The sequence below is a fragment of the Vitis riparia genome, chromosome 15 (assembly GCF_004353265.1).
Source record: "Vitis riparia cultivar Riparia Gloire de Montpellier isolate 1030 chromosome 15, EGFV_Vit.rip_1.0, whole genome shotgun sequence".
NCBI classification, from domain to species: domain Eukaryota; kingdom Viridiplantae; phylum Streptophyta; class Magnoliopsida; order Vitales; family Vitaceae; genus Vitis; species Vitis riparia.
Window position 1 is genome coordinate 6,393,151 of NC_048445.1, and position 16,360 is coordinate 6,409,510.

Below are 16,360 nucleotides of genomic sequence, written 5' to 3' on the forward strand. Positions count from 1 at the left end.
AATGACCATGGCATTCTCCCTTGCTGCCTCCATCAAAGATCCAGGCTGCTTGTACTCAGAAAAGCTTCCACACTACTTCAATCCTTTAACCTTGGAAGACAATGGAATATCACAACCTTGAAAAACCCCAAGTTGCACATGCTGCTTGGTGATAGGTAACATGGGATGTTATGAAAGGTCAGGTCTTGTTACCTGTATAGAATCCAATTATTTTTCCAGTAAAATTTTTACATAATAAGTAATATATGGATTTAAATCATAAAAGTGTTTGAGAGTCTATTTGCCAGTAATTTTAAGAAATATTTTTTTTTTACTAAAAAATATTTTTGAAAAAAAAGAAAGGTTATTTGACAAATCTTGAGAAATACTTAAAAAAAAAAAATCACTTATAATATTATAAAATCAACTATAATGCTTTTGATTCTCCTAAAAATATTTTTTTTAAATATATTTTTATTAAAAATATTTTAAATAGAAACACGTCAAATCAACTCAAGATCATATAAGAAAAAAGATTATTAAGTTTAAAAACAATATTGTTTTCCCTAAAAATTATGGCTGAATAGGGTGGTGTTTGGACAAAATTCTCGGATTTTTTTTGTTTGATAAACAAAAACCTCGGACTATAAAAATATTAATATGATAACTCTTATACAAAAAAAGTACATACTTATTTTATATTTTCAAAATTTTTAAAAATGATAGAAATTCTTTAAAATTGAAAGATACGGAATAAAATTACCGATGAAGATGCAATCTCCTTTCAAAAGTTGAAAAATTATTTTTATTAAACTTTTTACGGTTTTTTTATTTGGTGGGTTATTATTAAGGGAGGGGCAGTTTTTTTTTTTAATATCATTATGAAAGTTTTTTATTTGTCTTATTGGGGGGAATGGGTTATTATCAAGGGAGGGGGCCTTTTTTTTCCTGTGCATTTTGAGTAAAAATAAAAATAAAAAAACATGATTTTGATGAATGATGATGATTGTCATAGGCTAGAATTTGTTGGTCAATTGGAACAGGGACTCCCCTAGGCCCAATAATAAGAATGGATTGTGAACCACGACTGGTCTACCTAATTCAGGAGGCGGTCTCTCACCAAACCACATGGCTTATTATACCTACTCCCCCGTTCGAGTCGCACACCAAAACTCCAAGTCTAAACAGAGCCTCCACATTGTACCATGTCAATTTTGAAAAATTAAATTTATTTTAAATTAAAAAGAATAAAAAATTATTGCAGGAATGGAAAGGATGAAGGCATTTCTAAATGTGCAAAAATCTTATACCAAAATAATTAAAATTTGAGGATAAATGCAATTTTCAAATGAAGTAGAGTGAGTAAAACAATGGGAGAATTGTGTTTTGGGCCCAGCTAGGCCCAAAAATTAATAAAAGATCCTCCAAACACCTATAATTGATTGTAAGGATATAAGGTTGGAAAAGACAAAAATATCCCTTTTTACTTACACTCGTCATTTTGTCTTTATACCACCACTCTTTACATGCTCCACCATAAAATTCTCGTTTATTTAATCATTTTTTTATTTTTTATTATTTTTTAAATTCCTTTAAAAATAATTGAAAAATCAGCATTATTTTCTATTTTTAAATTATAAATAAATAAAAATCATATTAATGATTCAAAAATTATTTTGGAACATACTTTTGAAAAAAATATTAATTTAAATGAATAAAAATTATTTTTTACATTTTACAAGTAAATAATTTAATGATTAAAACACTATTTAAAATAAATATATTTACTATTTTTTTTCTTTTATACTAAAAAGTATTTTAAAGTTTATTTTTTTTATTATTATAAAATAAAAAGTTTAAAGTTTTTTTTAATCTTTTTCTTTCCATATTTTAATAATTTTTTGAACATAGACTTTTGTAATAAGTTATATAAATGTTCCAAATTTGTTTATTAAGGAATTTTTTTAATGATTTGAATTAATTGAAAATTTATTGAATGAGAAAAAAGAAAAGAGAGAAAGAGGATAGATGAAGAGTTTTTATTTTAAATATCCAACTAAAATGTTTTCGTATTTAAAAATGGATTATATCAATACATACTATAATATAGATTGATTTTTTTCTCATACAAAAGGGTTAAATGATATGTTTACTCATTTTAAATAAAAACAAGTAGTTAAAAATTATATAGATTATGTATGAGTTTGGTTTTAAAATATTTTTTCTAGTTTTTATTATTTTTTATTTTTAAAAATTATTTTTATTTTCTATATTGTTTTTTTTTTTTGAAAATACATTTAATTAAAAAAATGAAAAATATTTTTAAAAATGAAAATTGAAGACCTTGTTTAATGCTAAGATAATAAAAAGAATTAAATTTCATTTATTAATTATTCTTTTTTATTTTTAAAATATAATATGTTCACAATTAAATAAAGAAATTGGTCAATTGTATATTTTTTTCACAAAAATGTAATATGTTCATAAAAAAATTGGATTGAAGTTTTTCGTCATTTTTTTAATCAAACTACTAGAATTATGTTTAATACATATATAGGCATATATATACTACAGGGATATGAAATTTGTGTCACTATATAAGAGTATTTACTAACTGTATAAGGAAAATGTACTAAGTGCACAAGTAGTGTATAAGATTACCATTTATAAAAAATTTCAATCTATTTTGAACCACTCCTTTATTTTCCTTGTCACCCACAAATTGCATACTCATGTCATGCACTTTATTTAACTCCCATATGGAAATTCCGATACTTTTCCCAGTAATGATGTTTGGGAAAAAAAAAAACTAACCCTAATTCATCAATCCTTTTATTAGTTTAACCATTAGAAATATGGTTAACACACCTACATGGACACATTACTTAGGATAGATATATTGTACAATGGTATTACACTAATTGTACAAGGGAAATGTACTAAGTGTACAAGGAAAATGTACTAAGTGTACAAGGGTGTACAAGGTTACCATCTATAAAAAAATTTAATCGATTTTGAATCACTTTTTCATTTTCCTTGTCACCCATAGATTGCATACCTATGTCATGCAATTTATTTAACTTTCACATGGAAATTTCGATACTTTTCTTAGTAATAATGTTTGGGAAAAAAAAATTAATCCTAATTCATCCACCATTTTGTTAGCCAAACCATTAGAAATAAGATTAATATACTTACGTGGACACACAACTTAAGAGGGATATATTGCACCATTGTACAATAATGTTACACTAACTGTACAAGGGAAATGTACTAACTGTACAAGGAAAATATACTAAGTGTACAAGGGTGTACAAGGCTACCATTTGTGAAAGATTTTAGTTAATTTTGAATCATTTCTTTATTTTCTTTGTTACCCATAAATTGTTTATGAAATTTGCACTATTATATAAGGGTGTTACACTAACTATAAAAGAGTATTCCACTCACTATATAAAGCAATGTACTAACTGTATGGGGTAAATGTACTAATTATACAAGGGTGTACAAGGTTATCCTTTATGCAAGATTTTAATCAATTCTGAACTTTTTTTTTTCTTGTCACCTAAGGATTGAACACTTTTCCCTCACACATTCCTTCACCTAAAAATTGTTTTAATTTTAAATTTTAAATTTCATCATCCAAAATTTGTAATTGCATATTTCATTTAAGTAGTTTTAACAATATTTTTTCTTACTACATTTACATCCTATATAAAGGAAAATTAACCATAATATTTAGGTATTACCTTTTTTTTGTGAAATCAAATTAATATAAATGGATAACACATTAATGTCATTGTTTCAAATAACTTAAGACAATATAAACAACATATAATAACTGTTGAGGAAAAATTATGAATATTTTTTACCAAACTATGTCATTTAGATCTTCTCTACCAAAATTAAACGTAGGAAATAAAATTAAAATTAATTACATTTAAAGTGTTTATTACAAGTAAACCGAATGAAATATATATTTTTACTATTTTACCTTTATAAACATAATGTTAGTAGATATTAAAAAAATCATATTTAAATAGAATTAAAAAGGATAAAAAATTATCTTTGTAACATTTGTAATTTTTTTATAAAAAATCATTAATTTAAATTATCAAGTTAATTTAAAATAATTTTTTTTGTTGTAATTATAGTTTTGAAGATTCTACGATTTTTATATTATTACTTTAAATTTATTTTCTTTGATTTTTTATTTTAAATTTCATCTAAACTTGTTTTTTCTTACATTTATATGTTTTCTATTATATCCTTATTTAAAGTGATTTTCATCTAATTTGTGTTCCATTATATTCTCTTTTCAATTTTAATGTGTTGTTATGCCTCTTTACATAACAAAAGATTTTGTTATTTTTCATCTACAAAACTTTATACAAAAGATATCATGTACGAGGAAAAAAAATAAAAAAAGAGATAATTATGATATAATTTACATACACATCTCTTAATATGATACATTTACTTGACTTAATGACATCATCCTTTAATAATTTAAACCATGTCAAGTCCACATCTATTTTAGATTTAAAAGGGCATTTGAATATTTTTCAAATTATTAAGTTATAATACATTATTCAATTAAAAATTAATTATCACCATTAGTTAAAAAATGATCATGTTACAAAATAATATATTAAAACAATATCAATGTATTGTCCAAAAAATAGAGAAAATATTCAAATAATTGTCTACAACCTTAAAGATATTTATATATATATTGGATAAAAAGAATAATAATATTTTTTAAGGTGTTTAAAAAATATTTATTATATATTTTGTAAGTTTTAAAAAAAAATTTATGAGGTATTTAAAAAATATTTACTTTAAAAATATAGTAATAATCCTTTTCAACCATTGATTTCCAATATTTAATTTATTAGGCATGGTTTTTGGGAGAAAAATAATTGATGAAAATAGTAACACTTGTCTAGAAAAGAATTAATTTACATGTCCCACCAATTAATATGTGAGAGAAAAAGATAAGGTGAACGATGAAAGAGAGAGGGAAAAAAAGAAGGAAAGAGAGTAGGAAATTAGTTGTTTTCTTTTTCTTTTTGACAATAAAGGGCATTTTCGGAAAATTGAATGTTTCATATCCTTCTTTTCAATTTGTAAACTTTTTTTAGGTGTTGGGCTTAAATATGGAACTTATGAGGATCTTTTATTAATTTTTGGGCCCAGCTGGGCCCAAAACACAATTCTCCCTAAAACAATCAAGGGGTTGGTGGGAGAGAAGACGGTCTGCGTCAATAATTTTGATGGCTGCTGGCGAAGTTGGTTGGTGAGCTCCGAACCCTACCACCTCCCCTTCCTCCTTCTGCCTCAGGCTCAATACCAATACCCAAAACCCATCTTCATCAATACCCACTTTCATCAGAGCCCTCTAGTTTAGAGAGAGAAGTTGGTTTTCTAGAGAGAGAAAAATGGCTCAAGTTACCAGAATTGTCAGTGGTGGTGTCCAGAACGGCCCTCTCTTGCCCAATCTCTCCAAGCCTCACAAACCCACTCCTCCATTCACTACTCCCTTCTTGAGATCAGGGCCTAATGTTTCTTCTTTTTCTTTGAAGCATGAGAGGGCAGTGAGCAATTCCGTTGTTTCTGTTAGGGCCCCGTTTAGGGTTTCGGCCTCTGTCGCCACTAAGGAGAAGCCGTCGACGGCGCCAGAGATTGTCCTGCAACCCATTAAAGAGATCTCCGGCACCATCACGTTGCCGGGTTCCAAATCCCTTTCCAATCGGATTCTGCTTCTTGCTGCTCTCTCTGAGGTATGAGGATTGTATTCTTTTCTTGTTGGGTGAAGTTTTGATTTTCAATATATGATTTAGCTGATTTGGTTTTGTATTGGAAATTGGGTACCATTACGATTGGCTTTGTGAATTGTGGTTATGTGAATTATATACGTGTAGAGACTTCCTTTCAAATTCGATTGTGAATGATTGCTACTCTTGATGCAGCTTGTTCATATTTCTTAGCATCATATATTGAATGAAGGGCTGATTTTTTTATAAATAAAATGAAATATAGAACTGGGAAAATCTATGCATCTCTTTTTGGAATTGGAATGACGAATAATGGTTTTTCTAAGAAAAGATTGGTACCAAAGAAAGGTACTTGTGTCTGTAGTGTTGGAAATCAGGCTTTGAAGTAAATGAATTTGGAAACATATGGATTTGTATGGGTGAAGGTATAAAACTTAACACTTTAAATTGATGTATAAACCTTACAAAATGGTTGGTAAGAAAGTCATGAACTCTTTTGATGTTGCACTATCTAAAAGAAATCATGTAGTTTCAGGAGAATATACTTGGAGTCTATAGCTATAGAATGTAGACTATTGTATGTGTGATTAACTGGTGTATCTCTCAAGCTGGAAGACATAAATTAGAACATCCAAGTTTATGGTCTTTGCTTTTGGTGGGGTGAATTTTCCATGTAGAATTCAGGTTCTAAAAACTTTTGATGTCAATTATCTTGTCAGGGAACTACTGTTGTGGACAATTTGTTGAATAGTGAAGATGTCCATTACATGCTCGGAGCACTGAGAACCCTTGGGCTACAAGTGGAAGAGCAAAGTGAAAATAAAAGAGTTATTGTGCAAGGTTGTGGGGGCCAATTTCCAGTGGGTAATGGATCAGTAGGCGAAGTCCAACTTTTCCTAAGAAATGCTGGAACAGCAATGCGTCCATTGACAGCTGCAGTTACAGCTGCTGGTGGAAATGCAAGGTTTGTGAAATGTTTTATCATCCAACTTGTGCAAGCAAACTTAGGGATCACTCTTTTACAAAGAATTTTGGGTTGTTTTTTTCCAAGACAGAACCTTTTCTTCTCCTTTCTATATATTTCTTCTGTTAAGCTTGGACTTTAGCTTGATTCAATTCTGATACTAAAATGAAATTGACCTACAATCACAACAAAGGTTGACATTCTTGTCTTCATAAATCACTTCAACTAAGTAGGAAGCTCCAAAGAATCGAAACTGTGCCATAGAAGTGGCACACATGTTCAGGATTGCTTTTTGATAATTTCAGTTAGCTAGTTAGATCCTAAAGTTGCCAGATTAGGATATTATAATCAAGTTACTCAACAATGTCATCTGATTCATTTTTTATTTTTTCTTTATTTTCCTTTTTGATGCTTGGTATATGCCAATTTCATTGGCCGAAGGTCAAGGGAGATTAAAGCTTAGAATTTGGTACCAAAAATTTACAAATAGAAGTTGGGTGTAGAATGGGGATGATGGACTTTGCAGTTGGTGGGAACAGACAAATTCATTATTTGAGACTTCTTCACATGGAGATTTGTTTGCAAGAGTATGTTTACTACATTATGCGATACACACACTTTACTCTCGGAATCTTATGACATACTATTTTCATCTTACAATTCATAAACTTTTCATGAAATTTAAATTCTATAAATTTCTTTAGATTCCTCCTAAATATGATAAAATTTAGATTATAAATGAATTTATTATAAATTTTTAAAATTCAACTTCTTATTATTATTATTATATGTTGACCCTGAAATTAAATTCAAATTTTGTGTTGAAATATATGTAAAATAAATATTATTAATACTTAAAAAAAATCGGATTAAATTAATTTTACTGTTTTTGTGCCGGAGAGATTCCCTTTCTTCTATTTGCTGTTTTTAATTCCTCATTTTCACAGGGAGGATTTTGACACCTCAGTCCCTTTTTTTTTTGAGTTTTTAACAAAAAATATTCAGAGGAAGATGGTGGCTTGAAAACTATTGAGAAAAATATCCCCACATAGTGGTAAAGAAAATAATACTGACAATAATAAAGGCAGCTCAGTTGGCCTCATTTCGAAGCTGAGGGAACCGAGAGAAGCTGAACTAAAAGAGACTCAACTCTCAAGAGCGTGGTCAACAGCATGTCCTAGTGCCTATCTCGGTCTCTCATAATCTCTGGTCAGTCAATCTCTTTTTTTTTTTGTAGGGTTTTCGAAATTGGGCAACAGTATGTTGAGTTTTTCGGTTTTGATTGTTGAAGAAATTGGGGATCTTCCCCACTTTCTCTCCAAAGTCTCCAAACTAAGGAGAGCCTTTTAGATAATGAATTTTCTTTTTCTCATGGGTTGCTTGTCAACTTGATTGTAGTTAATAATGACGAGAACCCATAAATTCTATACATATAGAAAAAAATATGGAGGTGTCAATGTTGGCTTGGCGCTACAGACAGGGGGCCACAGCTAACCGTAACACACGGATTATATAAAATATATATATATATAAGGCTCACATGCAATTTGAGAACTTCTCGGAGGCTTTGAAAGTTTGAAAATGAAATGGGTAACAAACGTGTCCTACACGTCCACGCGTCTGTAAGATATTTTTCAGCATTTTGAAAAAGCATAATAAAAATAGGTAACGGTTAAAGTCTTCAGCATTTTAAAATATTTTCAAACAATTTTAGGGTTGCAAGGCAGAAATAAATAGTAACCAAACTTTATTATTGTTATTATTATATGTTGAACTTGAAATTGAATTTGATTTTGTGTTGAAACATATGTAAAATAAAGTCCTTATAAATATTATTAATACTTTTTAAAAAAATCGAATTAAATTAAAATAGCTAACCACTCCTAAAATGGATGAAAATACTTTATCATTTAACTTCTTAATTTTAAAATGTAAGTCAAACTTAACTTTAAGCTCAATTATAAAAGCATTCCCATGAACTAATATGAAATTATGTTTGTCATACATCAAACACTTTCATTCAATTAGTAACGTCCATATTTATGAGTGAGACACGTATATGTCCAAAATCTTTAAGTTAATGAGGGTAGAGATAACCTTATATATAATACCCAATCATTCATACGAAACATTGAACTTCTGTGTGTTACTTGGGTGCTTTGTGCTATGAAAATATTTCTAGAAAGCAGGGAGTACAAAAATAATTTGAAATTAATCTAGGGTATTTTGTGCCGGAGAGATCCCCTTTCTTCTATTTGCTTTTTACTTCCTCATTTTCACAAGGAGGATTTTGACACCTCAGTCCTCTTTTTTATTTTTTAACAAAAAATATTTTGAGGAAGATGGTGGCTTGAAAACTATTGAGAAAAATATCCCCACTAACAAAGAAAATAATAACAATGATGAAGGCAGCCCAGCTGAACTAAAAGAGACTCGAGAGCGTGGTCAACACCCTATCCTAGTGTCCATCTCGATCTCTCATGGTCTCAGGTCTGTGAATCTCATTTTTTGTAGGTTTTTTCGAAATTGGGCAACAGTGTGTTGAGTTTTTCGGTTTTGATTGCTGAAGAAATTGGGGATCTTTATTTGGTTGTCGTCAAAGTTTAGAAAAGAAAGAGAAAACAAATTTCTTTGGAATATTGCAATGGTTTTTCAGAAGTTTTTAGGCTGATGATACGATTTTTAGTGGCTTCAAAATTTCTGCAGCTTGGTTGTTAATTTGGAGACACATTTGTTGTGTTGTTGCTGCAATGGGATTTTGTGAGCTTACAGGGGTTAGTGTTCATTTTATTTAGTATAAAGTTTAAATCTTTGAGACGGATAGTTTCTATTCGGGGGAGAGAAGAGCGGTTGTTGAGTATAAAGTTTAATTTTTGTGTGTTAATAATAACAACATTTGAATTAATTACTTGTATGAGAGGAGAAAGATGCAAGTGATAAATAGAGATTCCAAATATCTAATGGGAAGTTTTTGAGTTGATGATGAGCTGAGCTGATTTCTTAAAATCTTTCTGCTCAGTGAGCTTCGATTATTTACTGATCTGCTGTTTTTTTTTAATGGATTTATATACGCTAGATCAATAGAAATTAAAATGGGTATTACACAAGATTTCCTCAAGGCTGTCGATCCGTATCTCTTGGAGTTTTCAGGAGGTTGGTTTTTATTTGTTTCATTTAATTGGAGTACATTCAGCACTTCAATTTGTTGTAAGAAAGCGTTTTTCAATTTTGGTTGGATCTTGGGATGAGAGGTTAACATATTTGGTTCATGAGAAAATGCGGGGAAGAATAGTAGATAGCAAAATGCTATATGTGGGATTTTCTATTGTTTGGGAACATAGAAAATGCAACTTCTAAAAACACCTTTTCCTGGGTTCTGTTTTGGGTAAGAATGGGAAAGATTAGCAGTTGCTGTTAGTTTATGCTTCCCATGTTCAAGGGATATTGTGGAGAGGTAGCTGGAGGCCATTAGTGGAAATAACTGAGTACAAAAAACATTTGAGGGTAACACTTCAAATATAGAAACAAATTATTTCTAAGATAGTACAAAAGACAAATGGCTTAATCTTCCTTTGGTGATGGCCTACAGGGGTACAGGGGTAACTGCTCCTCCACCATTTGTGGAAATATCTTATTACAAAAAAAGACATTTAGGGTAACATTTTAAATATAGAAGCAAACTAAAGATAGTACAAAAGACAAATTGCTTAATGGCCTACAGGATAGCTGCTCCTCTTGTCCTTTGTGTCACCATCGCTGGTGTTATTTTGAGTCCTGAACATATCAAAGTGATAAAATGGTTTATTCAAGTAGCATATATATAAATATAAGATTGGATAGATCATGGAAGGGTGAGTACATGGTTAACATGAATAAATAAGTAATGGTATCATCAGTCTAGACCCAACATGCACTTGTTCAGGACTAAATTTTTGTTGTATACATCATATAGGATGATGTATATTCTAACTAAAACATTTATGTGAATTACACATTCTTGAATATCAATAAATATGAGTTCAATTCTATCTTATTCATACAACTTGAAAATTCGCACTGCAAGTCTAAAAGTGCCAAACAAATATGACAAAATCTCCTATCAAAGTGGTTAAGAGTGTTTTAAGCATCAAACCTGGTATTCAAATGGGAGAAATGGAGTCTAAACTAGATCATCTTGTGATCCATTTACAGATGTGGAATTAAGAGTCTTGAGTCTGGCTAATAAGTTGGATACTCGACCACCTTCTTGGGAAAGAAGATAATGATATAGTTGTGGTAAGTAGTCCCATGCCATCTTTGCTGCAAGGAAGACCCATAAAACAAGCAGCAACCAACCAAAATTTGGAACTAAAATCAACAAGAGTAAGATTGGGGCAATTGTGCCAGAAAGGAGTTGAATGGGCCTAATAGCCTCCAGCCCAAGCTTTTTACCAACAAAAATTGTTCCCATGTAAATGGAAATAGCAACAACAAAAGAATATATGATCGCTTTATGTTTCTCAAATAGGGAAATGTTGTTGCCTTGAGATTTCACTTCAAGGAGGAAACCCAATATTGAAAGGAAGGGTAACATAACTCGGGCCTCAACGGAGAAACTCAATCCTTGAGCTTGCCCTGTGGAGGAACTCGATCCTTGAGCTTGCCCTATGGAAGAACTCGATCCTTGATCTTGCTCACTATGATGCCAAGAAAATGAAATTATTTTAAGTGTTTAATTAACAAGTTATTAATGAAATTCAGTAATAAAACAAGAAAATATACAAAACCTTCTTGATGATGAAGGCACAAATACAATGCTAAATTTAATTAATAAATACCTATATTTTTGAAGTGAGTGTATGATGGTGAAAATTAGTGAAGTATAGAAGTTGAAGTAAATGATTTAAAAAGAGAGTGTACTAAATTAAACAAAAGGTTTGAGTAAGTTAAGAGAATATTATTAAAAGCAAAATGGAGATGAAGAGAGGAACAAAATGGAAAAAAGACATGAGGCGAAAGACGTTGAGGAGCATGAATCATGTGTATGGCATGACTGGACAACTATAAAATAGGAGGTATGTATGTGAGTTAAAGAGATAAGAAAACGAAGCATACCTTGCTTCTCGCGCCATGAAGAGGAAGGAAAAGGAAGGTAGAAGAGATGAAGGATTGAGGAGGAAGGTAGAGGAGATGAAGGATTGCGGTGCTGAGTTCGTATTCTTATGAATCTGAAGTGCTTTTGAATCCAGTTTTTGTATCATAAGTGCTGACAACGATGAAGGATATTGTCATTCCAAGGTAGAGGAGATGAAGGATATTGTCATTGGAATGACAAGGACCCAAGGTTTGGAATGACAAGGACCCAAGGTAGAGGAGAATGACAAGGACCCAAGGTTTGGAATGACAAGGACCCAAGAACGACCCAAGGTCATTCCAACGACCCAAGGTAGAGGAGATGAAGGATACTGTCATTGGAATGAATGCACACACTAATTTAGATTAAATAATATGTTTAATCGTATCCGCTTTACTTCATTTTTTAAGAAAATCAAAGTTTTATTAAATATATATAATATTTTTAGTTTTGAAGCGATGTGGGATAAATAATTTTTATTTCTTTTGAATTACTGAGATAACAAAATATCTGACAAAAAACAACTATGTATATATATAGGAAAAAAAACAGCTTACTTAAAAAAAATCCATACTAAAATTTAAAAACTCTTATACAAAAAATCCCTACACCACCATGAAATGTATTTAAAAAAAATGAAAATCTCTACTACACTTTAACAACATAAATCATTAACACATGATACTAATTTATACATTATTTATTTTATCATTAATCATTTTTATTCTTCATTTGCTTAATACATCGCCACTTAATTGATGTAAGTTGAGACATACTTCTCTTTTATTTTTAACGTCTTTAATTTTGTCATTTAATTTTACTAATTGAAAATAAAGATACATTCATAATAAGATTTACAAAAAAAAAAAGAGAAAAATATGTAAATATCTCCAAGGAAAGATTTCATAGTTTAAAACGATAAATAAAGATTTGTTATTAAAAATTTTATTATTAAGTTTTAAAGTTGGAAAACAATAATAAGTTTTAAATTTTATATATGAGAAAAAAATTAAGAAAAAAAATAGAAGTCATTTAACAATTCAGTTCTATAGCCCTTTTATAATAGTTTTTTAAAAAAATTTCTCATATTATTTGACTTATTATTCGATGTCATACATTAATATGTAAAAATTATAAATAGTCATATAAACATCTTTTTAAAATCAAAAGTCAAAATTGATAGTTATTATATTTTGAAGACACACTCAATTTCAAATTAATGTTCAAACCAAAGTATGAAAAAGAGTAATCTTTTTAATAGTTTTATGAAGGCTTTGTAATTGGACAAAGTGTTGTCTATAAAAATTTGGGGTGCAAAATATTAGGTTTTAAATGTGAAGGGATAAAATGTAAAACACGTGGAAAGGTTGAGGGATAAAACATATTTAACCATTTTTTTACTAATATTCATTTAATATTTATTTTATTTTTTCAAGTTACAACTATTGTCTTAATTTATTTTTCATTAATTTAATATTGAATTATTATTTTGAATTTTTTCATATTATGATAGTTTAGGAATTACTTTTTTAAACTACCTCACCTAATAAAAAATAATTGAAATTATAAAAAATTATTGATATAAGGAAATGTGTCATATGATATGTTTTAGTTTATAACTTTCACTTTCATGAAGCCAGTTTGGTTGAAAATGAAAAAAATTGTAAACAGATTATAAGCCTCTTTGGTTTCGAAAATGAAAGGGAAAAAGAAGAAAAAAGAAAAATCATAAAAGACATGCTTATTGACACTTTTCCAAAAAGCGTTGTAAATTTGAGATGTGATCATTTTTAAAAAATATAAGAAAAAAAATTGTTTCACATTTTAAAAATGTAAGCACTTCATTTCAAAAATGAATATTTCCATTGTTATTTATCATTCTAGTAAAAGAATAAGTTGTTAAACTTTATGATGTTGTACAAGGGTATTACACTGACTGTATAAGGAAAATTTATTAATTGTATAAAGGTGTACAAGATTACCCTTTATGAATGATTTTAATCTATTTTAAACCATTTTTTTTATTTTCCTTGTAACCCAAGGATTGTACACCTATATCATACATTTTATTTAACTCTCATATGAAAATTTTAATATTTTCCCCAATAATAATATTTTGGAGAAAAAAAAATTGACCCTAAGTCATTCATATAGACATATAACTTATGAAATTTATAAAATTTATGTCATTGTACAAGGGTATTATACTCACTGTACAAAGGAAATGTGCTAAGTGTATAAAGTTGTATAAGACTCGTAATAGATTTTGTACGATTTTTAAACAACTTGAGTTTGACATTAAGAGAATTATTAATAATTTTTTTTTCTTTTTTTACCAAACTATGTCATTAAGACATTCCCTACAAAAATTAACACATAAGAAATAAAATTAAAATAATCATGTTTTAATTATTCATTATAAGTAAACTAAATGAAATATTTTTATTATTATTTTGCCTTTATAAACATAATTTATTGTTATCAATAAAGATTAAAAAAATCATATTTAAATGGAATTAAAAATAAACAAAAAATATTTTTATAATATTTTTATTTTTTAAAATCATTAATTTAAATTATGAAATTAGTTTTAAAATTAAAAATATTTGTTGTAATTATAGTTTTGAAGATTTCATGATTTTTATTTTATTACTTTAAAAAAATTGATTTAATAAGAAAGTATTTATTTTAATGGTTTTAAATAACAAACGTTCCACTCTTTAAAAGATATAGGTCGGGAACAGTTGAGAAGAAGCTTCAAAGAAAGTTGAGGTGTAAATTTCCCATCTTCTTTGGGTATGGGGTCGGTAGGAGTAGGACCTTGCCCTTATGAAGAAAGGACACCTGAAAAAATTTAAATGAAAAATTTATGATAATAAAATTTTGAATATAACCCCGTGATATATACGATGAAATTTGAATTGTTAAATGAAATTATAGATATATGAAATTAAATTAAGGCATGAAATAATACGATCATGTATGAATTAGATGAATAATATATGAGTTAAAAACCGAGTAATGAGATTTGAGTATGAAACAATGAGAATTTGGGTTATATTTTTTTAGAGTCAATGAAAAATGAAATTTGTGAAAATGAATTGATGTCATTGATTTTTCTTTTTCTTTTTTCCTTAGGTTTATGACTTCTCCCATCAAGTGGAGTGGAGGAAGATGGTGCCTTCAATGGCCGGTTTTTAGGTGGAGTTGTCCACACGGCACTTGTATGATTTAGATCTATCTTGATCATGAATGCCACAAAAATGCAAGAAAATTCCCAATTTTTTTAATTTTATTTTCTAACATTTACTAAAAAATAATAATAATCTATTTTTTAATTAAAAATTTTAAAAACTAGTTTTTATGTAATATTTAAATACTTTAATTTGATAAATTATTCTATTTATACTTTCAAAATTATTGGAAGGATGATAAATTAATATTAAAAATATTGTCTTTAACAAGCCAATAAATTGGAAGAAGCTATTATAAAAAAAAATAAAAAAATTAAACATTAATAAAAAAATTAAAAAATATGGATGCTAGTGCAGTTGTGCGTGGAAATTAATGCTGTGGGAGCAGAACAATTTTTTCAAAAAGCTCAGTCAGTAGGCACAAAAGCCACCAATTTGGACTAAGTCAGCCTATCAAACTTGGCCTCCAATGCAGAGACGTAAAGCATCTTTGGAAAATTCAGACACTGGACAAGGCTTCTCATAATCACAACATCGGCTTAGCTTTCGTAGGCTTAGGTTTGGATTGCAGCTAGCTAGGACACATGGCTAAGGCAATTGCTTTTTTTATTTTTTTTATGGAAGTCGGTTGAGCCAACATACTCATAGTTTTCCACGTTAGAGATCCTTCAGACTCCACTCCATTAGTGTTTCAAACCAGAGATAGGTTCAATTTGTTAAAAGTCATAAGTACGACAAATATGAACTTTATTGAGTGGCAATGTTCATAGTGTAGACCTCAAAATCCCAATTTTATTTTTATATTAATTTTAAATCTAATTTTATGCTTAGATTTCAAATCCTAATTACATATGTTTTCCATTCATCATTTAATAATTTTTATTATTTTATATATTATATTATTTTATTTTATTATCATTACTTTTATTTTATTATTATTATTATTATTATATTATATTATATTTTTATTTTTATTTATTTATTATTATTTTTTATTTTTCTCTCTCCTCTCTCTTCCTACCCCTCACCACCGGCCACCCCTTCTCTCTCTCTCTCCCATTTTTCCCCCCATTTTCCTCTCTCCTCTCTTCCAACCCCTCACCGCGGCCCCACCACTCCCCCATTCTTCTCTCTCTCACCCCCAATGCGGGGGGGGAGGGGGGGGGGGGGTGGTTTCTTTTCTTTTGCTGCTACGAGATGAAGGGGAACTAACCCATTTTTTTTCTTTTCCCCTCTTCCCATACGGCTCATCCCCATTTTATTTCTATTTTTTATTTATCTATATATATATATATATATATATATATATATATATATATATATTTTTTTTTTT

The 16,360-nt window shown here is 29.0% G+C and overlaps 1 protein-coding gene across 1 annotated transcript; it reads left to right on the top strand.

Annotated features, from left to right (window-relative positions):
• The first annotated feature begins 5,253 nt into the window (after positions 1-5,253).
• Positions 5,254-8,092, top strand: LOC117932254 (3-phosphoshikimate 1-carboxyvinyltransferase, chloroplastic-like). Its single transcript, XM_034853403.1, has 3 exons — positions 5,254-5,762; positions 6,476-6,720; positions 7,705-8,092. Exons 1-3 carry the CDS (start codon positions 5,421-5,423, stop codon positions 7,709-7,711), a joined length of 594 nt encoding a protein of 197 aa, XP_034709294.1. The 5' UTR covers positions 5,254-5,420; the 3' UTR covers positions 7,712-8,092.
• The last annotated feature ends 8,268 nt before the right edge of the window (positions 8,093-16,360 follow it).